This window comes from Pogona vitticeps, chromosome 1, assembly GCF_051106095.1.
Source record: "Pogona vitticeps strain Pit_001003342236 chromosome 1, PviZW2.1, whole genome shotgun sequence".
In the NCBI taxonomy this organism is placed as follows: domain Eukaryota; kingdom Metazoa; phylum Chordata; class Lepidosauria; order Squamata; family Agamidae; genus Pogona; species Pogona vitticeps.
The window spans coordinates 291358243-291383097 of NC_135783.1; the positions used below are offsets into that span (position 1 = coordinate 291358243).

Here is a 24855-nt window from a genome sequence, read left to right on the forward strand (position 1 = left end):
AATCAGTTTACCAACCTTGGAAGGATGGAAGGCTGAGTCAATCTTGAGCTGGCTACCTGAGTCCGGCAGGATCAAACTCAGTCTGTGTGCAGAATCTTGACTATAGTACGACTGCAGTTGAACCACTGTGCCATGAGGCTCTGTTGTCTTGCTGGCTGGAGGGGAAAAAAAGATATCTCTACTCAGAAGAGAGAATTCCACAGTGAGCTTCTTCACATTGAGCTTTACATCATGTAGTTGTAGGGCTTTGAAATCAAATCTTTGTGTGCTTAGTCCAATTGCAAATTGCCGGGTAAATTGCTGAAATAGCCACCTCCTTAGTTAGGCCCTGGGCTAAGACTGGCGCCTGGTACATTGCTCTGTTCCCATATTCCGTCAGAAGAGGGTGAGACACGAATCTTTCTACAACCTGCTGCTACAGTGTGTGTTTATTTTCCTGGAGCAAAATTCTGGATTGAGTAATACCTTTATTATAACTCTGAAAAATTATAAGCGAGGTGAGTTTCAAGTGCTCCAGAACTCTTCTTCAGACATAGACGCTATAAAATTTGGATGAATTATAAAGAAAAAGAATTTCTTAAAATATGGGTGAATGTAAAGTTCTTAAAGGCAGACTGTTAACAAGCCATAAATGGAGACTTTATGTTCAGTATCAAAATATCAGTTTACAGAGTTGTAGTTTTAAAAGGGTAGTTAAAAAAGGATAGTATGGATTAGTGGACAGACTATCAGATGAGGACTATGGAGGCCTGGGTTCGAATATTTGCTGAGCTAAGGAAGCTTACTGGGGTGTGTGGAACTGGTAAAACCACTTATTAAATACAGTACCTTGGTTTTGACTTGACAGCACATAACAACAAAGTAAAAGAGGAGATGATGTGAGTTTCCTTTGATCTTGGTAACTGATGAATCCCAATATTTGTCTTTTAATCAAGACAAATACGTCATGTTTAAGCTTGATTATTACTGTATTATTATTTTTAAGAAGGCTGATAAAGTTGAACATCTGCAGATTAGGAGGTGGACTAAGTTTTGTGGTGTTGTGTACATAGGTTGGAGGCTGGCTTAAAATAGTTCCATTTAACTGGTGCAGGGGAATCATATTATTAATTGACATATTAAGGATAGAGGACATTGAATCATAATCTAAACTTTTCTAGAATATCCTGTGTAAACGGTGTATTTGATACAATCTTGGCATGTATTTCAATAAGGCATATTTGGGGAGAGTAGTCTGTAGCAGTGCATAGACTGGTTTAACCTTCTCCAGGCAGTTTTCTCTGATGGTTTGGAACACATTCAAACTGAGAAAAACACATGACTAGACTTTCCTTCAACCCTGCAGATCTTGTAGTGGGTTGATCAAGAGTAACTGACCAGGGATGGGAGAAACAAGTGTAGATTGCTTGCTGTCTGCTATAGAAACGCAAACATGGCATCTGCAACATTCTGCTTAGGAGGACAGTTGCTCTTTTGAGTGAGAAGTGGGTGTAGGGCTGTAGAAGAGGAAGAGGCAGCTTCCTGTGAACCCAGAGCTACTGTAGGTTGGACTCCTGCCTTTTAACAACAGGTCTATTTTTGTACTTTGTAATTGTCTTAAGGGAAGTGTTGAATAATTGGCTCTAGCATTGATTGAGGGAAACCATGGTACGTGTATCCGGGTTGCAGCTAGGTAATTGTTCTAATTGGACTGACAAAAGTTGCAGATGGTATAAGCAGGAGTAGATTGACATCCTGTATGGTATCCCCTAATTCCAAGTCATGACCTTTAAATCAGTTCATCACTGTCAATGTGCAATAGGTTTTAAGATAAGTCTACAAAAGAAGGATGGAGAGGTAATTCAGTGATATCTGTATTTTTTTTAACATGTACTTGCGATTTATGCCCCATCACATATATAAAAGAAGATTTAGCAAATGGCCAAGATAACAGTGTTGAAGTAGCCTGCTTCTGGTCAAAAATAGTCTAATTACCTTAACATTTTAATTTGATTTTGATTTTGCCTATATTTCATATACATCCATAGTTTTGAATTGTGCAACACATTGATGATAATTTTAAAAAGAACATGGATTGCATTGGGGGGTGGAGGAGAGACTGGAGAGATCAATGAGTTAGAATATCTTGTTGCACATCCAGGAATCAGGGGTCTGACTCCCCACTGCCTCTGGAGAGAAGAATTTGCCTGTGTTCCTTCCGCAGGCTCCACAGTCTGGGAGCAACACCAGAAGAAGGGGTTAGTAAACCGAATCTGAGAATTATATACCTAGGAAACTTTGGGAAGGGTTAGCGTAAGTTATGAACTGACTTGACAGCACATAATTGATTGAATGATTGATTGATTAATTGATTTTTGCAAGAGAGAGAAAAGTGTTCTGTAATATCTTAACTGCACCTCAAAAGAATTGCCAGTGTTATGCACCTTCAGATTTATGGTTTCTACTGGAAGGCAGGTCAATGTATAGACTGAGAACTGGTCTCTCCCTGTATCTTGAGAGGTTCCCCCCTCTCTCTATCTGTGTGTGTGTGTGTGTGTGTGTGTGAGCGCGCGCGCGTGCGTGCGCGTGCGTACGTGCCTGTACATATGAATTTTCCTGTAGATCCTATGAGAAGCACACATCCTGGAAGCAAACATGGCTTAGCTTACTATTTGATCTATTTCTCAGGTGAAAGTTGGACTGCTGGCTGCCAGGAGACTAGCTATTATTATTGATTAGCACATCCCTCTTTTTCTTAATTGAACTCAAGGTAGTATGCCTAACTCTTCTCTCCCCACTTCATCCTTGCAACCACATCTCTCTCTGATAGGTCATACTGGGATAGAATGACTGGCCTGGGATTACCCAGTGAGTTTTATGCCTTAATGAGGACTAGAACCTGGGTCTCCTAAATCCGAGTCTAACACTTGACCTCTGTCCTACACTGAATGTTTTCTATCAAAACTCTTGCTGTTCTTTAAAAACTTTTGTTGGGCTGTGCTGAGAGGGGGGCAAAGTATGTGAAGCCTGAAGTAAATGGGGTAGTTGCATGAGACCTCACACATCATCTGGATGGCTCAGTATATTTATTTTTATGTAACTCTTCTGTTTATCTTTTTCTTGTGAAAGGTCAGAAAGTACAGGATGCAATCTGTGGACTGTTGGAATCCCTACTTGGGCCACAACTTTATACTGCCTTCCAAGTTCAGTCTAGGTTTTGGATACAGTTTGTTCAAGTTTGTCTTCATAGCCAAAAGACATGGAAACTTGCTTTGAGGAAATAATAGTAAATGAAGAGAGAAGAATAAGCCCATTTTCTCATGTACATGTTGCCGTTGAGCCTTGCCAGGGACAACATGTGCATTGGTGGTGGAGACAGTGATAGCTGGAAAGAAGGCAGATGGTGATGGGCAATCTGGCATGGCCTTTTTTATAGAAAAAAAATTGTCTTTTCATTTCAGCTCCAAGCATTTGTATAATCTAGTTCTCTGTGGAGACAAAGAATGTATGTAGAACTACCCATGAAGATTTGTAGCAGTGTAGAATTTCAAGTGAACTTGAGGTTGGCCTAAGCTGCATAATATATTCTGAGGTCCAGAATTTTAAAACTGAGGAAAAAGCGGTTAGTTGGATTAGCTGTAGTTGTTCAATGATGAGAAAAATACTCTTCTCTCTTTTTTATTGTATGAGAAATGTGCATGTGAGTTCCTTGCTTCCTGATAAAGAGCTTAAGGGAGGTCTGTGGCTTGAACAAGAGAGAGCCAAACAAAAATTTGGAAGAGTAAACCGGGTAGTCACTGAACAAGAGTTTAAAGGAATGTATCCCATCTGAGTGTTTAAAGGCTCATGTAGTGTTGCCATTAGTGAAGTGATACAAAGATGCAACAAAATTATCAGGTCTGTGTTTTATATTATCAGATATCTGATCAGGATCTCTCTCTCTCTCTCTCTCTCTCTCTCTCTCTCTCTCTCTCTGTGTGTGTGTGTGTGTGTGTGTGTGTGTGTGTGGTACATATTGGTTGGGCATACTACTCAAAGCTTTGGCTGATTGGCTATTAGTTAATATATTTTAAAATGCTAGATGTATATTAGTGGTAGGGACACCACTGAAGTTGAGAGGGAGGGAGTATTTTATGTCTGTGTGTCTAGCTAGGGTAGTCCTTTTCTACTTTGGGGCATGACACACTAGTGGACAGTTTCTAAGGAGATACGGTGAGTCTTCTGTATTTAATCTTTGGCTTTACTCATTTGGAACTCCTCTTTCTTTTTGCGTTTTTGTTCCCAGGTGACCTTCCTGAGCTTATGTTTAACTCAAAACCACGCTTCTTCACTCTCATTATGAGCTGGGGCCCTTTTCCTCTTACAGGTTGTCACTTCAAATCAGTCTGAGGAAAGGTCACTGACTCAAGACATGTCTAAAGCGTGCTTCCACCTGCTCACCTATCCTCAGTTGCCTCAATGAAACATGGTGTGGATCTGAGTCCTTTGGCTCTTTTTGTCCAGTGGAAGCAGATATCTGTGTATTTCCTTTGAACTTATACTGCGGCTACATGGTGGCTGCTCTTTGTGCAGAACACTTAAGTAATCAGATAAGGGTTTGAACATGCAATGAACTACTTCTGTAGACTGTTAGAGCCCCAGTAATAAACACAAAGATTTTTGTTTGGTGATGTGATGTACTGTAATTTATTCCTTAGTGTAAATGTGCTCCAGAAAATGTACTTTTAAAAATAAAACAAAAGTGAATAAGAGTTTTTTGTATTGTACAATTTTGTTTGGAAAATATTATCTACATTGTAAGTTGTTCTGGGAGCAAAGAGAAACAGATCTTTCCTTCTATATGTACTTATTTGCTATAAAGTAGATAAGAATTATTTCATTGGTTTTCTGTGGCAGCAGAAAACTAAAGCTGTAGTTGTTGGAGGTGGAGGTTGATGCCTAGTATATTTAGCAACAGACATTTATTTTATGTATTTGCTTGTTGTTTATTTAGTGGAGTTATATGAGGCCCTTCAGTCCAGAAAGGCTCCCAGAACAGCCTACTGTGTAGATAATAAGACAGTCCCTGCTTTCAGGTCTCTGAACTGCAATGCAAGATGAAGAGCAGAAGCAATAATTCAAGGGAAGAAGAGAAAATTTAGTCCAGAGCTTAGTTGTTAGAGGCAGTAAAACAGTGAAGATGACCCTGTTCGCCCTTCTTCTCCTTCTGTGGCCAAAACAATGGCAGTTAGAATCCGGAAGGAGGGGTGTAACAGAGGTGGACACGTACTTGGGTCTAGAGTTTTCCTTTTGTCTTGGTGTAGATCTGGTTCGGGGGGCATGTATAGCTGTGGAATATACAACATGACATAGGCCAGATGGTGAGCAGATCACTGCAAAGTGTGTATATGCATTCATCAATCACTTAACGTTTTGCCACATGTTTAGTAAATATGCAAAGTATATAACCCTTAGGTACACATAGCTGTGCTCGTACCTTGGGCTTAGTGCCTTCAGACCAATGTTACTTTTGTGCCAGTGGCTAAAAATGTGCATTCGGAGCAAGCGGGGGTGGGCGGGTGGGCGGAGGTTAGAACAAAAACCCAGAGCTTAGAAATATTGGTCATGCTGGTTTAGTGATCCTTGAATTGTAATCCAAAAATGTAACTTTTCTGAGCACTGCAAATGCCACACAGTAATGGATTTTCCCTGATAATACCAGACAGTATCAATTATCTGAAGTGAATATAGTACTGAAGTGGGAGTGTGGGTGGTGGTGTAGTGTTAGCAGTTCTCTGTTCACGCTTTGTTTGATTAAAAATATCGCTTTAATGAAAGCATGGGCTACAAATTGCTATTAAATTCAGAATTTCCAAAAGGACTCTTGCAGCTGCGGGCTGAGTGAGAAGCTTGTCCTTCCTGTGATGTCTTCAGGCTGGCCAAAGACATACTGTATTCTTATTTCCTGAGTTCTGAAATGAGAGTCTTTCATCAGACTCCTGTGCTTTGGAAAATGTTAAATCTGGGGGGGCGGGGCGGAATTTGTGTCTGGCCATCCTGGGCGGTGCTTTACTTACATACCCTACCATGCCACCCTTTCCATACTGGTAAATTTAGTATAATGATATGAAAGGTTTGATTGTAGTGACTTTGTATGTTGTACATGTGCTCTCATAGCAACATCAGCTGCCTTATACTAAGTCAGACCCAAGCTTTTTAAAAAATGGGTTTTATTTTTTAAAGAATTGCAGTTCCCGTAACTCTGTAGCCAGTATGGTAAGTGGCTGTGCTCACTGGCAGGATCCTGGGAACTGTAGTCCAAAACATGACCAGTATTGTCTACATTTATTGGCAGTGAGTTTTGGGGGGATTTCAGACCTTTTTTCAGCTCTGCCTAGAACTGCCAGGGATTGAACCTGGGATCCTGAGTATAGGAAGCACATGTTCTGGGGTACAGCCTTTCTTGCAGCACAAATGCCCTAACAAGTTCCAGTAAGCTATTTAAGAGGATTTTGCATCCAAAGCAATGTTTTCTATGTTTTGTTTGGAGATAGAACCTTATAGCAATCCCATCTATATTCTGGCTGAAATCTTCAGAAAAACCTCAGACATGGTCATTTCTTACTCCTTCTGTGAAGAGTAAATCAGGAAATATCTCCAGTCTACATCCCTCTTATTTCATGTAATTTGGACAGCCTCTTCTGGGACCATTTTGAGAGAGCCTTCCTGTGTTTTGCATATATCCTGGTACTGCGATATCTCCTTTTGTAATGTGTAACAGCTTTCTGCGACCTGCAACATAAAACATCTGCTTCTTGTCAATCTGAAATGATCTACTAGCCTTTTCTTACTATTAGAGTGTGGAGTTCATTCTTGCTGATCAGGCAGTAATACTTTAGACTGAAGCTGTTGTTCAAGGAGCAGAGTGTGTTGGATTTAATCAAACATTGAAATTCCAACCCTTCTTATCCCTTGCCTATGCTTTGTATTCACACCTGTTCCATTTTGTTCTTCGAGGCTTCTTGAAATGCTTTGTGTATGCCATGATCTCTTCCATTCCCTGCAGACCATCTCCTGCCATTGCTAATGGACACTGTTCAGCAGTTAATGTACTTCTCTTTAAGCTATTCCTGGCAGTGTCAGCTAATGGCAAGCTTTAGTCATGGTACAAATATGGTCACAACCTGGATGTGGGCGTATTCCAATAAATCTTGCCCTGAGGCCCTTTCCAGGGGATGAGAAGTCTAGACAGCTATTTTTTCCCTGTTGCTCAATGAGACTCTTCAGAGGTTCAAATGCAGGGACATATTTCTGTCAAAAGTGTCCTAGCTGAAGTAGTTTCTCTATACATTCAGAACTTGGGAAAATGACATTTTAAAACTACAACTCACAAAATCTTCAAACCAATGTGGCTTCTGGGTTCTGGGAGCTGTATTTTTAAAAAGAAAAATCTCCACATTCTGCCTACATCTTATAATAGGATGCACGTGTTACCTGAACTTGTTTCTGTTTTGTTTCATGTTGGGTAGTATCTCTTTTTTGCATCTGGTGACTGATTCCACAACTTCCCATAATAGAATAACATTGTATGTTTGGCATGTGTTTTGGTGACGCTGTCATTCCCCACATATACAAACTTTCCCCGAAACTTCATATACACTTCCTCCTACACAGATTTTGTGTGTGTGTGTGTGTGTGTGTGTGTGTGTGTGTGTGTGTGTGTGTTGTCTTTAAGAAATTCCTAAGAATTCTCCATCAGAGTGATACTCTGAAGTGAGGAGAACTTAAAGAACCTCTTAATAAGGGTGAAAAAGGAGAGCATAAAAAATGGTCTGAAGCTCAACATCAAAAAAAACTAAGATCGTGGCCACTGGTCCCATCACCTCCTGGCAAATAGAAGGGGAAGATATGGAGGCAGTGACAAATTTTACTTTCTTGGGCTCCATGATCACTGCAGATGGTGACAGCTGCCACGAAATTCTTGGGAGGAAAGCAATGACAAACCTAGATAGCATCTTAAATAGCAGAAACATCACCTTGCCGACAAAGGTCCGCGTAGTCAAAGTTATGGTTTTTCCAGTAGCGATGTATGGAAGTGAAAGATGGACAATAAAGGCGGCTGACCACCAATGAATTGATGTTTTTGGTGCTGGAGGAGACTCTTGAGAGTCCCCTGGACTGCAAGGAGAACAAACCTATCCGTTCTGAAGGAAATCAAGACTGCGTGGTCACTGGGAGGACAGATCCTGAAGCTGAGGCTCCACTACTTTGGCCATCTCATGAGAAGAGAAGACTCTCTGGAAAAGACCCTGATGTTGGAAAAGTGTGAAGGCAAGAGGAGAAGGGGATGACAGAGGACGAGATGGTTGGACAGTGTCACCAAAGCTACCAACATGAATCTGACCAAACTCCGGGAGGCAGTGGAAGACAGGAGGGTCTGCCGTGCTCTGATCCATGGGGTCACAAAGAGTTGGACACGACTTAATGACTAAACAACAACAACAAGAATTCTCCAACCCTCCCAGGTTTTTCTGCTCAGTTTCTTTTTCTGATGAATATTTGGACTAAATTTGCTCAACCATTAAAAATCAAAACCAGAATTTGCCAAATCAGGGCTTCTTTTCACCCAAGGTTGGATTCTGGAGCTTCTGCAGTGCTGTTAAGCTGCGTGAGCTCCCTTCAAATAGAATGCTAGAGTTGTTGTATTTGTCTCCAAGGCAAGAGATGCGGATATAGTTTATGTGCATGTGCTTGGCATCTTCAAGATTGCTCCCAAAGTGTGGCATCTGGCATCCTCAGGATTTCAACAGTCCATATTACCATAGAATAAAGACCCAAAACACTGTGGTTGTTCCTAGTGAAAAGGCAGAAACCAGATCGGGTTAACCAAAACAAAATTCATTGATGATGAAGAATTTGGGATTAAGTACTCTGAATATATCACCTTTATATCCATCTCTTATTCAGCTTTTCTGAGTCTTGTGCCAAAGTTTGACATTTCTTTGTAAACATGATAAAATCTGCAAAAGCAACAGCAAAACTCATGAAGGTTTGCCTGGTTTACAGTGTTCTGAATACAGAATTAGATTACTTCGGTGTGTCGTTTGACTGTTTGGACAGGAGGCCACATAGGTTTGTGCAACTGTTGTCAGTAAACCTGTTCTGCTGATGTGGTCCTCTATATAGTCATTGGCTCTCTGTCCAAAATGTGTTGTTTTATGAGTCCATGGCTTTTTATGTCCACTGGAAATACAGGTGGAACAGCTGTGCAGAGCCTCCTCACATGCAGACCATAATTCCCAAATGAAAAGTCATTGTTGCAAACAACCATGTTGGTCCATCTGCTGCTACAGCTGCTGTTTATGACAACATCCTGGTGAAAGTAGAGGTGATCCTCAAAATGTGCTGTGAAACCTTTCGGCAGTGAAGTTCTCTAGCAAGTTGTTGGGTATAAAATGAATCTTGAGCAAGAAGCCATGCTCTTTAGAGGCAGTAACGATTTTGTGTTTCTTGCACGGAGCGTTTCTTCCATTTGGAATGTGTGTTCTCAAACAGAAAAAAAAGTCTTTTCAGCCAGGTGAGGGGAAATTACTATTTAGAGCCAGCTCTACCTTTAGGCACAGGCTAAGCGAGGCATTTTTATTACTACCAGGTTAAAAAAAAGAGGCACTTGTGAGATTTTCTGTCTTACAGTATGTGCCAAAGTAATTTGCCCAGCTTTGGATACCGTGAACCTTGACTAGGGTTGCTAGCTAATGGCACCGGCTGCAGTGTCTCAGGCAGCAAAATGTCTGTTACCTGACTTATATAATGAATGGTGTCACCGCACTGTTTGAGGCTAGAGGCTTTATTGTTTTCAACTACAATGCCCATTATCACAACCTGAATAGCAGTTTTCTGTGTGGTTGTAGTCCAAAACCTGCTTCAGGTCAGCAGGATGAGACAATCTTGTCAAAGGAAATACAATGGCATAGTAACATGAGGGCTCTAGTCAATGCACTGCAGAGCCAGCCACCGGCTGGTTGCCCTGAGGCCCCTGGCTTGAAGGAAGAGAGGGTGGGGGATGTCCCTGCATCGAGTGACACATCTTTATGCGTAGGCTGCAAAGCGCAGAACAATCACAACCAGATGAATACCTCTTTGCCCACATGGGAAAGGAAGGGGAGTGTGTCACGCTGCTGTACATTGTCTGTTTTGTGTGAAAGTTCTCTCCTGATCGGATTAATTGTATCGCATCTTCTCCTGCCATCAATGGCTGTTGCGTTGAGCTATCCTGATGGCGTGCTAAGCTTCTTAACTATCATCCAGACTGTGGTATTGACATCAAAAAGCACAGCTTGCCCCAGAAATCTGGAGAGATATCTGCTTTCTAGCCTCTTAGGCTGGAGCATCTCTGGAGAGCCCCAAGGTTGGAGACAGGGCATATGTCTGCCTCTCTTGAATAAGATGAAATCTCAGAGAGTGTATTAGACATAATCTTGCACATAATACAGGACTCTTTTGAGCTAATGCTGCCTGTGACATTTCACTCTTCCCAAATATTCAGATACTCAATGAAGTCTGTTCTCTGCCCCTCTATACAGTACATTGCAAGATATATTCAAAATACTTTCTCCCTAACAAATAGTCATCTGTTGTCTTATCAATGTGACTGTGTTAGAGTGAATCATTACTAAATAATGCACCTTGTTTTTGGATGTGGAAAAGTCTGCTCTTAGGTTGAGAGATTTTTTGGGATTTGATGAATGCTTGGGTTTTACTGCTTTGGATCTTTTGGCTCTGTATGGTTAAAGCGAAGCAAAGCGTGCTGCTTATATACCGCCCCATAGCGCTTCAAGCACTCTCTGGGCGGTTTACAAATTAATTATGCAGGCTACACATTGCCCCCCCCTCCCAGCGAACTGGGTACTCATTTTACCGACCTCGGAAGGATAGAAGGCTGAGTCAACCTTGAGCCACTACCTGGGATTGAACCCCAGGTCATGAGCACAGTTTTGGCTGCAGTACAGCGATTTAACCACTGCGCCACGAGACCTCTGTGATGTTTCATTTTAAGAAACAAAACCTGAGAGGCATGGTATGGCTGTTACTACTTAGCCAACAGTGGTGTCTCAGGCAATTTCCAGGTCAGTTTGGGGGTTACATTGAGGAAAGAAATCTCCATCCCATTCTGGAGAAAAAAATCAAATAAAACCGTATGCAATATAACAGTGTATGATGTGTATGTGTGGAGTCCAGAGAGGCCCTGCATTGAATACATCTTGCTATTAACATAGACCAGAGTTTCTGAACATTTATTGCAGATGCCTAGCTCTCCCCTAATAACATAAGACCGACTGAAAGTTTTGTGAGCATTTCTAATGTTAGAGAAAGAAACTAGAAGGGTTGAATAGATTCTGACTCCTAAGGATGTGCATTTTGGATTCCCACCCCTCCCCCCCATAATTCTACTTTCTGGGAGTTTCATCTGCAGATCTGCAGACCTTATTGACACCTAAATTGTGCTCATCTGAAAAGAAGGCCCAGCTAGTCCTAACTTCCTTTTTTTTTTTGGAGAGAAAAAAGCTGCTCTGATAGTTTCTGGGAAGGTTCCTTTTCTTAGATTGTGAACTGGCTTAGTCAGTTTTATTCTTTTTAGTCTTACTTGGATTCACTCATGCTGGATATTGGCAGGTGCTGCTACTTGCTACTCTGACACTGTAAGTATTTGCTTATCATGCCAGAACTTCCAGATATTATCAAGGCCATCATTCCCTTGCCTTATTTTACAAAGAGCACTTAAAGTTTCTTAAAAAGCCTTATGATTGATCATGTACCTCTGGTCTTTCCCATATAACATTCCATATAACGTTTCCTACATAACATTCCATTCTTGTGTGTACCTTTTTAGTGCATTACTCTCTGTTTCTTTTGGAGTTTTAACATATGCCGGAGTTCTTGCCTAATAAGATTTTGTTGTTATTTTTGCCTAATTGCACTATCCTAGCTGATAGATGTGTGTACTATTATCAGTGTGAGATCGTCTTCTCTTCTCTGTATTTATGCATTATTTAAGTGGCAATCCTTTGCACATTTGAGATTCTGGGTCTAGATCTACCTTCCATTGGGATTGGACAGCCAAGAAAATTAGCCAGACACTGGAGGACAAATAAGAAGTGTGGGCTGCATTTGGAAGTGCAGTCTGATTGGACCAATTTTGTCTCATGTAATTGGGGGGGGGGGGGAGGGAACATTTTTCTCCCTAAGATCTGTTGTTTACCTGGAGAGATATAAATACAAGTGTCACAACCTTGCATCGGTAGAAGACTGAGGTTGTCTAAGTCACTTGCGAGTGGCCTGGGAAATTGTCTCATTCTGCTCCAGGGAAATAGTTTGGTGTTGCTCATTGATGACTAGTGAGTGGCCTTGATGATAGACGGTCAGGAAGGGCCACAAAACTCAATATTACAAGATTTTGCATCCAGCTCCAAGTAAGAGGTAAATGCTTAGAGGGCCCACTTTCATCATCTTTGACCTTTTACATTAAAATGATCAGGAAGGGCTTATGAATAAATGATTGCGACTGTTTCACTACCCAGTCCTTATCAGGACAGAGAGTTGCTCGGTGTCATCTTGCTTGGGAGTTCTGAAATGTCATTTTTCATATTGCAAGCAACAGGTGCAGAATTTGACTGAGGCTTCCCAGCGTCTAACTATGTTTCCTCTCCAGAATACAGAGTGGATTTAGGTTCTTTGGCATTAAGCAAAGTCAATTTGTTGTCTTACTAGTCTGGTCCACATACAGTATTTTTGTAATGTCTACAGATGGAAGTCTAGGTTTTATTCAATTTTTTTGTTCAGAATACAAACTGTTCTCTACTTTTTTTTTTTTAAGCTCCGGTTAAGCAAAGCTTTCAGGGTCACTTAGTTCAACTTACGCTGGTGCCTTGCCCCTGTGTATTTGAATGACAAATCAATATCTGTGCCTAGCTGCCGAAGGTGAACACTGCCCATGACTACCATAAGTCAGGCTGCTGTGGTGATCAGAAGAGGGGGAGGGCAATGCTGTTTCCCCTGTTAGATCTGCCACCTGACTCTTCTTCTGTCTGAGCTTTGCTCTGAAGTATCTGGGTCACACACATCGAAAGAGGTTTGAAATGTGTAGAAAGAGCCAATGGAGGATACTGTACTGTCAGTCTCTGGCTCAGTAGGGAGGGTATGCCACCTGGTGGTGAGAAGGCACTTTGGACTCCTCTTTACTTGCCATGTGCTACTCTATGTTCAGAGTATGCCTCCTGGTGCCTTGCCCCTGTATATTAAAATCACAAGTCCATATCTGTGTCTAGCTCCAAGGTGAGCGCTGCCAGCGAGCGAGCACCATACATCAGGCTGGTGTGGTGATCAGAAGAGGGGGAGGGCAATGCTATCGGAATCCTCCCAGAGAGGGCAGCGCTTACATAGATATCAGAGTTGTTTAAACACCTTCAGTTTAGCACTTGCTGGTTATATAGAAATTTTAATTAAGAAATTGTATGACTTTTTAGTAATTACTTGTGGTGGTGGTAGTAGTAACAAATGAAAAAAATATATGTTTATATTATGTGCACACATACACACAATTTGAAATAGGCATGATATTAGAAAAGGTGTTCCCCCCCCACCCCAAAAAGTGAGCATGGTGCTTCTAACCTGACAGACTGACCCAAGTTTTTAAAGACTTTTAAAACTATTTTTTAAAATCTGTGCTAAGTATGGAAGTCTTTTATTGATCAGGCTTAATAAATGAGTCTGGCTGATTGACTCCAATCCTGCTTTGAAGGCATCTTTGTCTAGTTACCTTTGATGTAAGCACATACTTCCCTAGATATCCTCTATCAATAAACTGACACAGAACTCAATAGATTTTGCTGTTATTGTCAAACCTTTAAGGGCAATGTGGTGGTTGTTTAATTGTTTTTTAAACCACAGTCTTATTTTGATTCAGTGATCTTGGTTACACAAACAATACCTTTTAAGCCATCAACTTTCCATTGCAAACCATTTCAGAACAGTTACAGTGGACCCTTGACTTACAGACGGCTTGACTTACAGACTTTTTGAGTTACAGACTTCTCTGGCCGCAAAATTTAGATTTGACTTGCAGACTGAGATTTGACTTACAGACCAGAAAAAACCCAAAATGGAACAAAAACGGCCTGTTACGGGATTAATCGGTTTTCAATGCACTGTAGGTCAATGGAGACTTGATTTACAAACTTTTTGACTTGAGAACAGCCTTCCAATATGGATTAAGTTCTCAAGTCAAGACCCCACTGTAGTTAGCCCATGTGTTAATTCCATGTGTTATTTCTCTGAACCCAGGAGGGAAGAAATTGAGTCTCACTGGAAACACTTCTTCATATATAGGACATAGTTACCTGTGGACTTAAGACTGGCTCTACTGTTAGGCATAGTGAGTTGACTGCCCTGGCAGGGAGTGGCAGCAGCATATTAGAGGGCAGAGCTATATGTGCCACATGCCCTATTCCTTACCCTCTAAGCTAGTCTATTGCCTCCAGGTATCCTGGAAGATGCTGTTCTGATCCTAGTGTTTAGGTAATATTCTATTGCCAGTCTGGTTAACCACAGAATATCAAGTTGTAATGATGGAGCATTATTTTGTCATTTGTATTAGGCAGAAAAATGCCTTGGGCAGCTCCTTGCAGAATTCATTGCCACAGGATAAGGTCATGACTACATGTTAGATACTTTTATCCTCCTTAAATGCCCGTGCTATCAGTGGCTACCTGTCATGATAACTATATGCTCGTTGCAGGATGAGGCATCGTGCCTCTGAATACTAGTTATTGAGGAAGAATAGCAGGAGGGGGCAGTTGCACTAGAGTTCATCTTATAGACTTGTGGAAGACACCTGATTAACCACTGTGTAATACAAGGGGGCTGAGCTAGATGGGCAGATGTGAGGAGTCTTTTTATGGCTAGGGGAAGTCTCTTGGAGGGGAAAAATATAGACTTAGGATGGGTGGAGCAGTCAGCTGTAGGTGGAGCCAAATTAGGTGGTGAGTCACTTGATCCATTTCCTTTTCTGTTATTGCTTTCTTTCTTTCTACCATCTTCTCCTTCATACACCTTTTGGTGTGTGATCCATTAGGACTCCTGATGTTCACACTAGAGAACATCTTTGTAGCATAAAAACTGAGTTCAGTGGTGTTTGTTTGGGTGTATTTGTGGAAGCAGCTAGTCTTGGCAACTTTTGAATAGGAAAGAGAATTGTGTGCGTATTTTGAAGGCAACCAGTGATTGTCAAATGCTTTTCTACACTTCATATGCATGTTTTTGGCATTTAACCTTGATCTGTTAACAGGAATCTCTGCAATAGTGAGTAGAACCAAAATACATAAGGGAAAGAAAAATTCTGTCTGTGTGTGTCGTGGTGACAAACAGGTCTTAAGGCTTGCTGACTACTCTCTTTGTATCCTCAGACTCCATGTGTTCCACAGTGATGTCCTGCCTAGCCACCAGGGCAGCCAGCTTGGCCGTTGGGGAGCCCACAGGATAAAGCACAGGCCAGCAATATATAAGTATGTGCTGTTTTTACTAGCTTGTCCAAGCTCTGTAGTGCTAATAGCTGCAGCTCTGTCTACTGCTGAGCAAAAGTTTTTTTCCCCCAACCACTTCTCGTCCCCCTACAGCCGGCACTAATTTGAGCCTCTGAACCAAAAGTGGCTAACGTAGTTTGCATGAGTCACTGGCTTTTGTGCTGGAGAGCAGCATGTCAGTGTTCAAGCTGAATTTGCAAATCTGGATGCATTTGTTTGTGTGTGTGTGTGTGTGTGTGTGTGTGTGTACACACATGTAGTTTGTTAAGATAGGGAGTTATGTTAAAGTGTAACACTTTCTTCAAATGTCTGGCACCAGAAGGTGGACTGGTTGGGCCATGACCCAGAAAGTCCAGAAAGATCTTCTCTGAATGACCTTTTAATTATTAGCTATTTGTTTTTCTTATGGAAGCCAAATGATAACTGCATGTTGACTCTGCATATTGCATGCAGAACATGCATGTCAAAATAATTGCCACGTAGTGCATTTGCCACAAGGTACTGCAGTTAGTCTAGGTGGAAGGATCTGTATTAGACTGGGCAACCCTAGTAGATTGAGGGGGCATTTTTCTGCTTTTGGGGCTCTTCGGGTGTTGCACAGACTGCCCAAATTGCAAAAAGGATTCCAGAAGTGACTAGATGTCTACTTCCATTCCCCCCCCCCCCAAATTAGTACTGTATTTTGATATGTTAAACAATGTGACTTAGTCAGAAGCTGAACTGGTGTTTCTGGATGCTTGTTGGAGCTGCAGCTCTCTTCTCTTTGGCAAAGGAACACCACTGGGGTGCATCTGGGAAATGCAAGAACAGCTTGCATACAGTCCCAACAGTGTCCTTTGCCCCGTTCTTGATTTTGTATTAACAACACAGGCATTTGCATGGAAAATGATTATGGATCTTGTTAGTTTGGAGGGCATGTTTCTCAGATATGTGGTGGCATGCTGTCTTTGATTGACTATTCTGAATCCCACTGGGAAGATTTTTTGGATTTCAGAGGAGAAAGCAAGGGTGTTTTAAAGGAAGAGTGTTCTGTGAATGATGAGTCTGCTGGGAAATGAACAAATGTTACTTACATTTTGTCGCTATGTTGATTGAGTTGGTCTTTTCTCACTGACAGTCTTCCAGATGTTTAGTATTTCAGGTATTTCAGTACCCATCACCTACAGCTTCAATGGATCTCAATAGACCTAAAAACATCTACTGTACTGTATCTTTTCTTCCCTCACGTATTCTGCAGCAGGGCATATATGCGAGCTGGAATCTCTCCTCTTCAGACTTATCATCGCTTTTTAGCAAAAGCATCAATGGATATCGGAGGGGCTGGCCCCTTCAGAAAGAAAAGGAAAGAAAGTAAATTTTGGAGATGGCTAGCCCCTAAACCTGAAGAGCTTCATATCTGCAATATGTATTCTGCCAATTTGCCACACACAGCAACATGCAAATTCCCTAGCTCAAAATTATAGCTCTTTTACAATTCCAGTTTAAGTGACTGGGAAATGAAGATATTTGGCAATCTATGTTGGCATGGATATAGTACACAGATAAGATTGGAGGGGACTTGGATCAAACCCGAAGTGTCAGATCAAGATCCAAGTTGGGTTCTGGGACCTATACACAGCTCTGCCTATTTGGTGTTGCCTCAGTTACCCATGCTCTGCTTGCCTCACTCTAGCTTACCACTGTGCTCTACACGAGACTGCCTTTGAAGACAGTTCAAAAGCTTCAGCTCATGATATTTTTGTTTTAGATTCCACTCAATTCAGGAGACATGTTGTGGCTTCTCTTGCAGCATTAATGAATCTGCTTTTAGATGTTATATTAAATGACTGACTACAATTTTCACTTACAGTACTTACTCGTGTAAGTTTTTTAATTCATTTTCTTAGAGTTTTCATGCGATCTTTGGAATTTATTGTAGTTTGGAAGGCAGCTTATGAATCTTTTAAATATACCTTCATAGGGGCTGGACTGAATGATCCATCGTGTTCCTTCCAGCTCTGCGGATCTAAGATTATTATAAAATGTTCAAAAATATGAAACAGTCAGAAACATACAAAATCATGAAAAACATTGACTGGTATTGCATAACATACACATTTTAACCAAATACCTAAGTATCTGTTAAATGTCAGCATATCTGTCTTGTTCCTCATATTGCCAGTTTTTTCTTCTTGCAGCTCTGATGGTCTTATTTCAGAGATCTGCAGCTGGTTATAAAATTTTATAAAATTCCACAGCATTAATCCCAGTGCCCCGATGACTGTGGGTACGGCTGAAATGTGTTTCATTCTCAAGTGAGTTATTTCTATTGCCAGGTCTCTGCATTTAGCAGAATTGATGCCATCCTATGTGACTGAGCTGATTGGACAGTCTTGCTTCCAATGAAAGATTTGTTTAACAGGGCAGAGGTACCACTTTACATGGGGGCCAGTGTTACCATAGTTGATGTTAGGAGTGCGATTGTCACTGTCATTACTTTCTGCATCTATCTATCTCTCCCTCCCTTCCCCCCACCCTCTCTCCTTCCCCATGTATGGGTGTATAAGCATAACACTTCTTACAAGTGATGGAGAGAGCTGCAGTCCGTAAAGCTCATGACAGACTATGTGAGCTTTTAAGGTGCTGTAGGGCTGTTGTTGTCTTCCTTGTAAACATACAAGCACAGTTGTTCCTTTTGAAATCTTTTGCGATGTACATACTCGAATCCAGGCTGACAGAAAATGGTGTAGTCACAGCAAAGTAGTTTGATAGAATCCTGTATTCTGTTTCAGTAGCACTTATCTGTTTCAAAGAAACTATCTCCAATTCTCAAAGAATTGAGAGATTTGGGAGATGTGCAACATTGGGCTTTGGACACCAGAGGGAATATGCGATCCTCTGTTCTTCTAAAGCAGGTCTTGTTACAGACTCTGGAGGATTGTTTGTTTGTTTTTTTAAAAAAAAACATGTCTGCAGTGATAGGTTTTGAATGTAATGCATTTCTCTGAGAAGCACTGTCATGGCCTTCACATTCTGACCTCTGTATATATGTGAGGGAGAAAAAAAAATTGAACCTCATATTATCACAAACGGCTTCCCTTCAAATGTTTGCAGGTTAGTCCCTCTCCTCTTTCTGTCTCCTCCCTCCCAGCTAATAGAAATGGATCCCTGGGACCTTTGGGTCTGGAGCCCTGCAGATACCTCCTCGGGAGGAGGCTTCTGTTTAGTGTCTTTTGTAGAGTACATTGCCCTTCTTAGCATTTACTCATTAGCTTCTAACCTCTTTTTTTCTGACACTCAGCCTTGTTCTCAGAGGAAGTTCATTTAAAAAAGGAAGCCACTAATGAGAACTTTTTAGCTTCCCTACTGAGAGTTCTCTCTTGCAGCGGAAGCATGGAGACTGTTAACCCTGTAGCATCTGTTAAGTATTGCCAGTGGGCATGCCCATGGCAGGGCAGGCAAAGTCAGGATCTGGCCCTTTTTTTAACTTTAGGCCAGAAATATGTTAAAGACCTATGTCGAAGATTCCCTTCCCCAGCATGATGACCACTAGTTGATGGTTATCATACTGGTTGATACTTTCCCAGTTCTGTTTCAGTGTAACACTATGGCAGTCATTGGAGGTCGAAAATGAATGTGTTTCGGACCACAAAAATGGCATTTAGCTTGATCAACCAGAAAATGGCATATTGCTGCAGTTGTTCGGCTGATGGTAAGCAAGCCTGGCCTATTATGGTGTCTAGATGGAAGGCCATCAAAGGAGCCATGTGCAAGCTGTGCAGATTCCTCAAAGGAAGAGCAGACTCAGAGGAAAGTTCTCAATATCTTTCTTTGTTGATCTCTGTTCTGCACAGCAGCAGGGGTTCTATTTTGTTACTACTGTTCCTTTGCTTCTTAGCTATGGAGGGTCTGAGGGCTGTCCAAGGACATTATATTGTTTGCCTTGGGGCAGCAAATTATGCCCCCCCAACATGGACTTAATTCCAGGTCCAGAGTACCCAAAGTTAGCTACTTCATTTTGGCACATGAGGTAGAACATCACACAATTTCCTCTCCCTCCTCTATAGTTGCAAAAACTTGTACAACTGTCTTTATTTTCCTTCTTTCTTTATTCATATCAGAGTGTAGCATAATTAAAAATCATGGATGCACATGAAATATAACCAATTAAACTGTCAAGACAGTCGGACTGTTTTTGACTAGAAGCGGTTAGAGCTTAAGATATGTACAGAACCTTTTCCTCGATTTGAGTCATTATCTAGGGGTCGTCATTCATAAAATGGGAGGGTTTGGTGCTGTTCCAGTGCAACACTTCTGAAAGTGAAGGATTTGCCAACTGCATATTGTTGCCCAGGGGATACCCAGATGTACCCATAATTATTTTCTATTCTTCAGGCAGGCTCTTCCTATAATAAACTAAATAATAAAAGTTATTCCATTAGGCAGCTCTCTCACTCTGGCTAGAGGTAAAGCTGGCCCTGGAGGGACTCCTGCAGATTTGGAACTGTTTGAAACATTTTCAACCTAAAAATAATAATAATAACAAAAAATTGGGACACCTTTTGTATGGTGTTATAGCACTGGTCCTCAACCTTGGGCCTCCAGATGTTCTTGGACGTCAACTCCCCAGAAATCCTGGCCAGCAGAGGTGGTGGTGAAGACTGCTGGGAGATGTAGTCGAAGAACATCTGGAGGCCCAAGGTTGGGGACCACTGTGTTATAGTGACAAGTCTGTGAATTACAGGATAATCCCTTGGTTCATAACCGTCTTTTCTTCATTTCTCCTAGCCTCATTTATTAATTTTGGGTAAATACAAAACAATGTCTTTAAAAAATCTGTTTTTCCTCCTTCCCTCAGCTGTTATCATGCTCATTAGAACATGGCTAATTCTCTCCTTGATTATATTGCTTACCTGTTTGCCTATATAAATCATTTTTCAGTCCAATTTTATGGTTTAGAAGGCTTATTATTACTTGGATGCCGCCTTCAGGGCTCAAAGTAGAGAACTACTATGTGTGCAAGTTCTTTGTTTTCTAGTCTACTTTTTGTTTTTCATTTATTGAAAATATTTCTCTGTCTCTTAGCACTTGAGCAAAAACCTGAAGTGGCTTATGTTACAATAAAACAACAATGCCAACCAGTTTGTGCCAGGGCAAAATCAGGGTAAAAAAGAACACATTTCCAATAAAGGCTTAACGTACACCTGTATTGTGGCCTGAAATAATGCCAAGAGAGATCAACTCCTCTGGGAAGGCATCACTGTAGAGAAGACCTTTTTGTTTCAATCCCGAACTATGGTGCAAAAAGCAGTGTCTCTTTTGAAGGTCATAGTGACTTGGGAGACTGACATAATAGGGGGCATTGAAATAGCATGGTCCTGAGGTATGCTGCGTTTTCTATGCTAATATGCTAATATTAAATCTATGGCAGTAGTGCACTAGCAGCCAACATAAATTCCTTAGCACAGTTGTAACAGATGTATGTGGTGAGCTAAACCAGACAGTAACCTAGCTCTTCAATTCAGCCCTATCTACAGTCCTCCTATCATCCTTAAACACACTTCCAATAAGTACATTACACTATTTTGATCTTAGAGACTACCAGTGCACGATCCTAATGCCTAGGGCTAGGCTATCCTTGGCTAAGAATGAATGTGATTAGCATCTCACCGTAAGGTGGTTGATGTTACTAGCCTGGAGGTCACTTAGGCCTCTAACAACACTGATGAATCTAGGAGCACCCTGCTTTGTGAACCTGTTCCTTCAGGGGGAGTGCAATTGTCCCAAACTGAAAATTCTCATATGTTGAAACACCAGCCTAGGTCATACATGGCTGTTCCAAATTCAGCAATACTAGAAAAATAAAGGTGAACATCATCTGTATAATGGATGCACCTCGTTTCAAATCCTCTAATGACCCTAAGCTTCATGTAGATATTAAATAGTATTGGGGACAAGTTGGTATCTTGAAATACTGTACAGTAGGACTAGGGTCTGACATGCCTTCTCCAGTAGTGTTCTGTGGTCGTTGCCCTGAAAATAGGAGCTGAACCATCCTAAGACAGTGTCTAAAATCCAGAGTCAATATAGCACTACTATTAATGACATCAAAAGCTAATAAGAAATTGAACAAAACTGTCAGAGTTGCACTATACCATCCCTTTCTTGATAGGAGTCATCCGTTCTGGGGACCAGGGTCAGTTATGCCCATCGTGCTGACTCTTACCTCGTCTGTGTTGGTGATGCACCAGCTACACACCTGAGCACAGGTATGTTCCACCAGTGCCACCCAGCATGATCACATAGGTGCCAGTGTAATACTCTAGGCTGGCTTTCTCATTCATGATTAGCTCATGGATTATATTGATCTTATTGTGCATTGGCATGGTATTAAAAAACAGTACCACTGGGCCAAAAGGCACAGTTGCAAAGCAAATTGACACCTGAACATTATAAGAAGGTATCCAGAAGGATGCCATGCAACCTTTTTCGACCCTCTTTCTCTTTCATCATTGCTCTCCCTCCACATTTGGGTGCCTCAGTGCCATCATTTTTGTCATTCTCTCCAACCTACACTTTCCAACCTCGTTTGAAACTGTACACTTTTAACAGAGTTACTGACTCTTAATAATATGCTAGACTCTAGGTACCAACCATCACAGCCAATCATTCATTAATCCACCCATTTCTCTGTACAACTGAACAGTTTGTTTGTAGCCCCATAACCAGCTTCCCACTCACTTGCCAGCAAACTCACACCAGGCAGGCAGGCACAACCCACTCCCTGCTATCTTCTGGTGCTACTTAGCTGCAGTGTTTGACCTTCCACAAGTTACTCCTGTGACTTCCACTGCCCAACTGGAAAAGCCCCCCTCATGTGCCGTCTAGTACTTTCAGGGAGCAATTTCAGCATTTTTCATAATTGTTCCCTGAAAGCACTTTCTTTCGATTAAAAAAAAAAATCCTCCATAACCTAAAGCAGCTGCTGGTGGTGGTGGTGGTGGTGGTAGAGACACAGTGAAATTGCCTTTTGAGAATTGCCTTTTGTAATTGACTTTTTAAGAAACAAAATCTGGATATATGGAGATCTGCCGGGGGGAGGCAGATAGGAAGTGAGGAGCTGCATTGGGGGGGGGGGAACACTCTTTGTCTTCTCCTGATTTAAAGGATGTCTGTGAGCTGGACATCATCAATAATAAGGGATGTCACGTATTTAAGGTGCCTAGGTAATGAATGTTCATTGATTATGATCTCTTAGGGGGCATGAAGAGGATGTTGTTGCCCTCATGTCGTGCTTATGAGTTTCCCAAAGGCATATATATATGGTTTGTCTCTGTGGAGACAGAATACTGGACTAGATCATTTTTTTTTCATTTCCTCTAGTGAAGCTCTTCTCATTTTATTTTACAGAAGAGCATTTAATATTCTCTTCTGCTTCTCTTGTAACTTACAAAGATTTTTATAGTTCCGCCTCTGTGTAATCAAGTTTAGAATCATTCACTAATTCCAAGTTATGTGAACAGTGAAATGGGACTGGGCTTGATATAAGAGAATAAATGAACTTTAAGGCCAGAAAGCAAACTCTTTTTTAAAACATGAGCTTCCTCTCCTTTAAATAAATGTGTGTTGATTAATTCTTTGAGTCCTGGTTAATCAGTTTATTGGGTGATTAAATGTGCATGGTGGAAAATGATAATTCTGAAGCAAGAAGTATACTACCTTTGTTTTTCTGTACTGGGTATTATAATCTTAGAAAATCATTGCCTCCTATATCAAATGGAGGCAAGATTTTCTATTTTAACTTGATGATAAACATCCATAGTTTCTCTGAGTATTTCTATTCTTGTAACTAAAGGTAATTTACCAGTAAAATGTTAGTTTTTGTATTCTCTTTAATTTTTATCACAAAGCTCAAAAGTCAGAACTTCTGACATACTCAAGGCCCTGCTGTGCTTTTGCTGACAGTGTTTGTGTAATTTTTTGTCATTTTTAATCCTTGATACATTTTTTTTTAAATTCTGCTGCAATTGGTTTTAGTGTTGCCCTTTACTGTTGTAAACTGCTGCTTTATTATTTTCCTTTGTTTTATGGCCTATTGTGAACTAGTCTGGAAAAGTTTAATTGGAGGGTGGCACAAAAAATGGCTTAAATAAACAAACAAGCCCTTTCCTGCTGTTTTTACTGAGCTGTAATGGAACAGTTATGCTTCCTTTCCTAATAAATTGGCAAAAAGAATGGGAATAAAAATGGTGTAACCTGGAAAATAGAAATGCTTAGCCACTTGGGTGAATAAAATTGTCTGCATCCCATCTTGACAACAGTGCTTCATTCTTTGTGAATGGAATTTTTTCAATCACCAACAGATACCTTCACCAAATAGTGGCTTGTGTCTGTAATGGTAACTGCTATGGAGACCCGTTCCATTGTTTAAATTTTGGTTTATGATATCCTGCATAGCATATTCAGTATATCCACCAGCAGAAGCAGAAGCAAGTTGGATGACTAGATGTCTAAGAATTGTGAATTTGACCCTGTTGCTTTCTCATGCAAAGGATGAAAATAACTATCTGGCATGCTCTGTTGTGATTAGGTAAATATATGCATATTATACCACTCTGAATTTTAAAATTAGGGTGTTCAACATTGTGGTTAACCATGTTTATTTTTCTACTACAAAGTTTTTTTTAAAATCTATTCTTTAAATATTAAAATAATTCTTGTATGGAATTCTAATTAGTCAAGAGAAAATTGTTAAGAAGAAAATTTTGATATAAATTACTTTTTGTTGGTTTGCCAGAAGATGGGACAAACCAGGGTAAAAGACGAATCAAATTTCTTAAAGAGTGGTTTCACTCATCTTTTTAAAATGTGTCAAGCTTGCTCACAAAATAGTTGCAGCATAAGCAGTTATGCCCTTGTAATGTTCATGTGCATATTTTCCAACCTTCATTTCATATAAAGGTGTGAATATCAAGGACAAATGCATGATCTAATCATCTTATATTAGTTTGTTCTTGCACAGTTCAGCTGTGATTCTCTTGTTTAGGTTTAAGTGACAATAAAGTATAGCATCAGTCCATGGCATTTTCTTTTGGCTGAAGTAGGCAGAACTCTTAGGATATTACCACATGAGGGGAATGGATAGTAGCAGTACTTTAGTAATTTTGGAAACAGTGAATGAAGACCATTGTGATAATTTGACTAAACAACAATAAAAAACCAAAGTTTTGGGACACATTTGAGACGTAACAAACTTTGTGTGAGCTTCAAAGATATGGAGTGCAATACTTAGACTGCACATTTATATACACAGCATACATGGTTTTAAGGTTGGAAACCT

General features: G+C 40.8%; 1 protein-coding gene across 7 annotated transcripts in view; it reads left to right on the forward strand.

Moving 5' to 3' along the window:
- Positions 1 to 24855, forward strand: part of DGKZ (diacylglycerol kinase zeta) — a 142123-nt gene that overhangs the window by 48675 nt on the left and 68593 nt on the right. For 3 of the 7 annotated variants that reach the window (XM_072986007.2, XM_020798758.3, XM_020798721.3), the window contains exon 2: positions 15420 to 15518. The exons of the other annotated variants lie outside the window; for them this stretch is intronic. In XM_072986007.2, coding sequence (XP_072842108.2) covers positions 15420 to 15518 — 99 coding nt within the window. The remainder of the gene's footprint in view (positions 1 to 15419; positions 15519 to 24855) is intronic. 7 annotated transcript variants of the gene reach the window in all.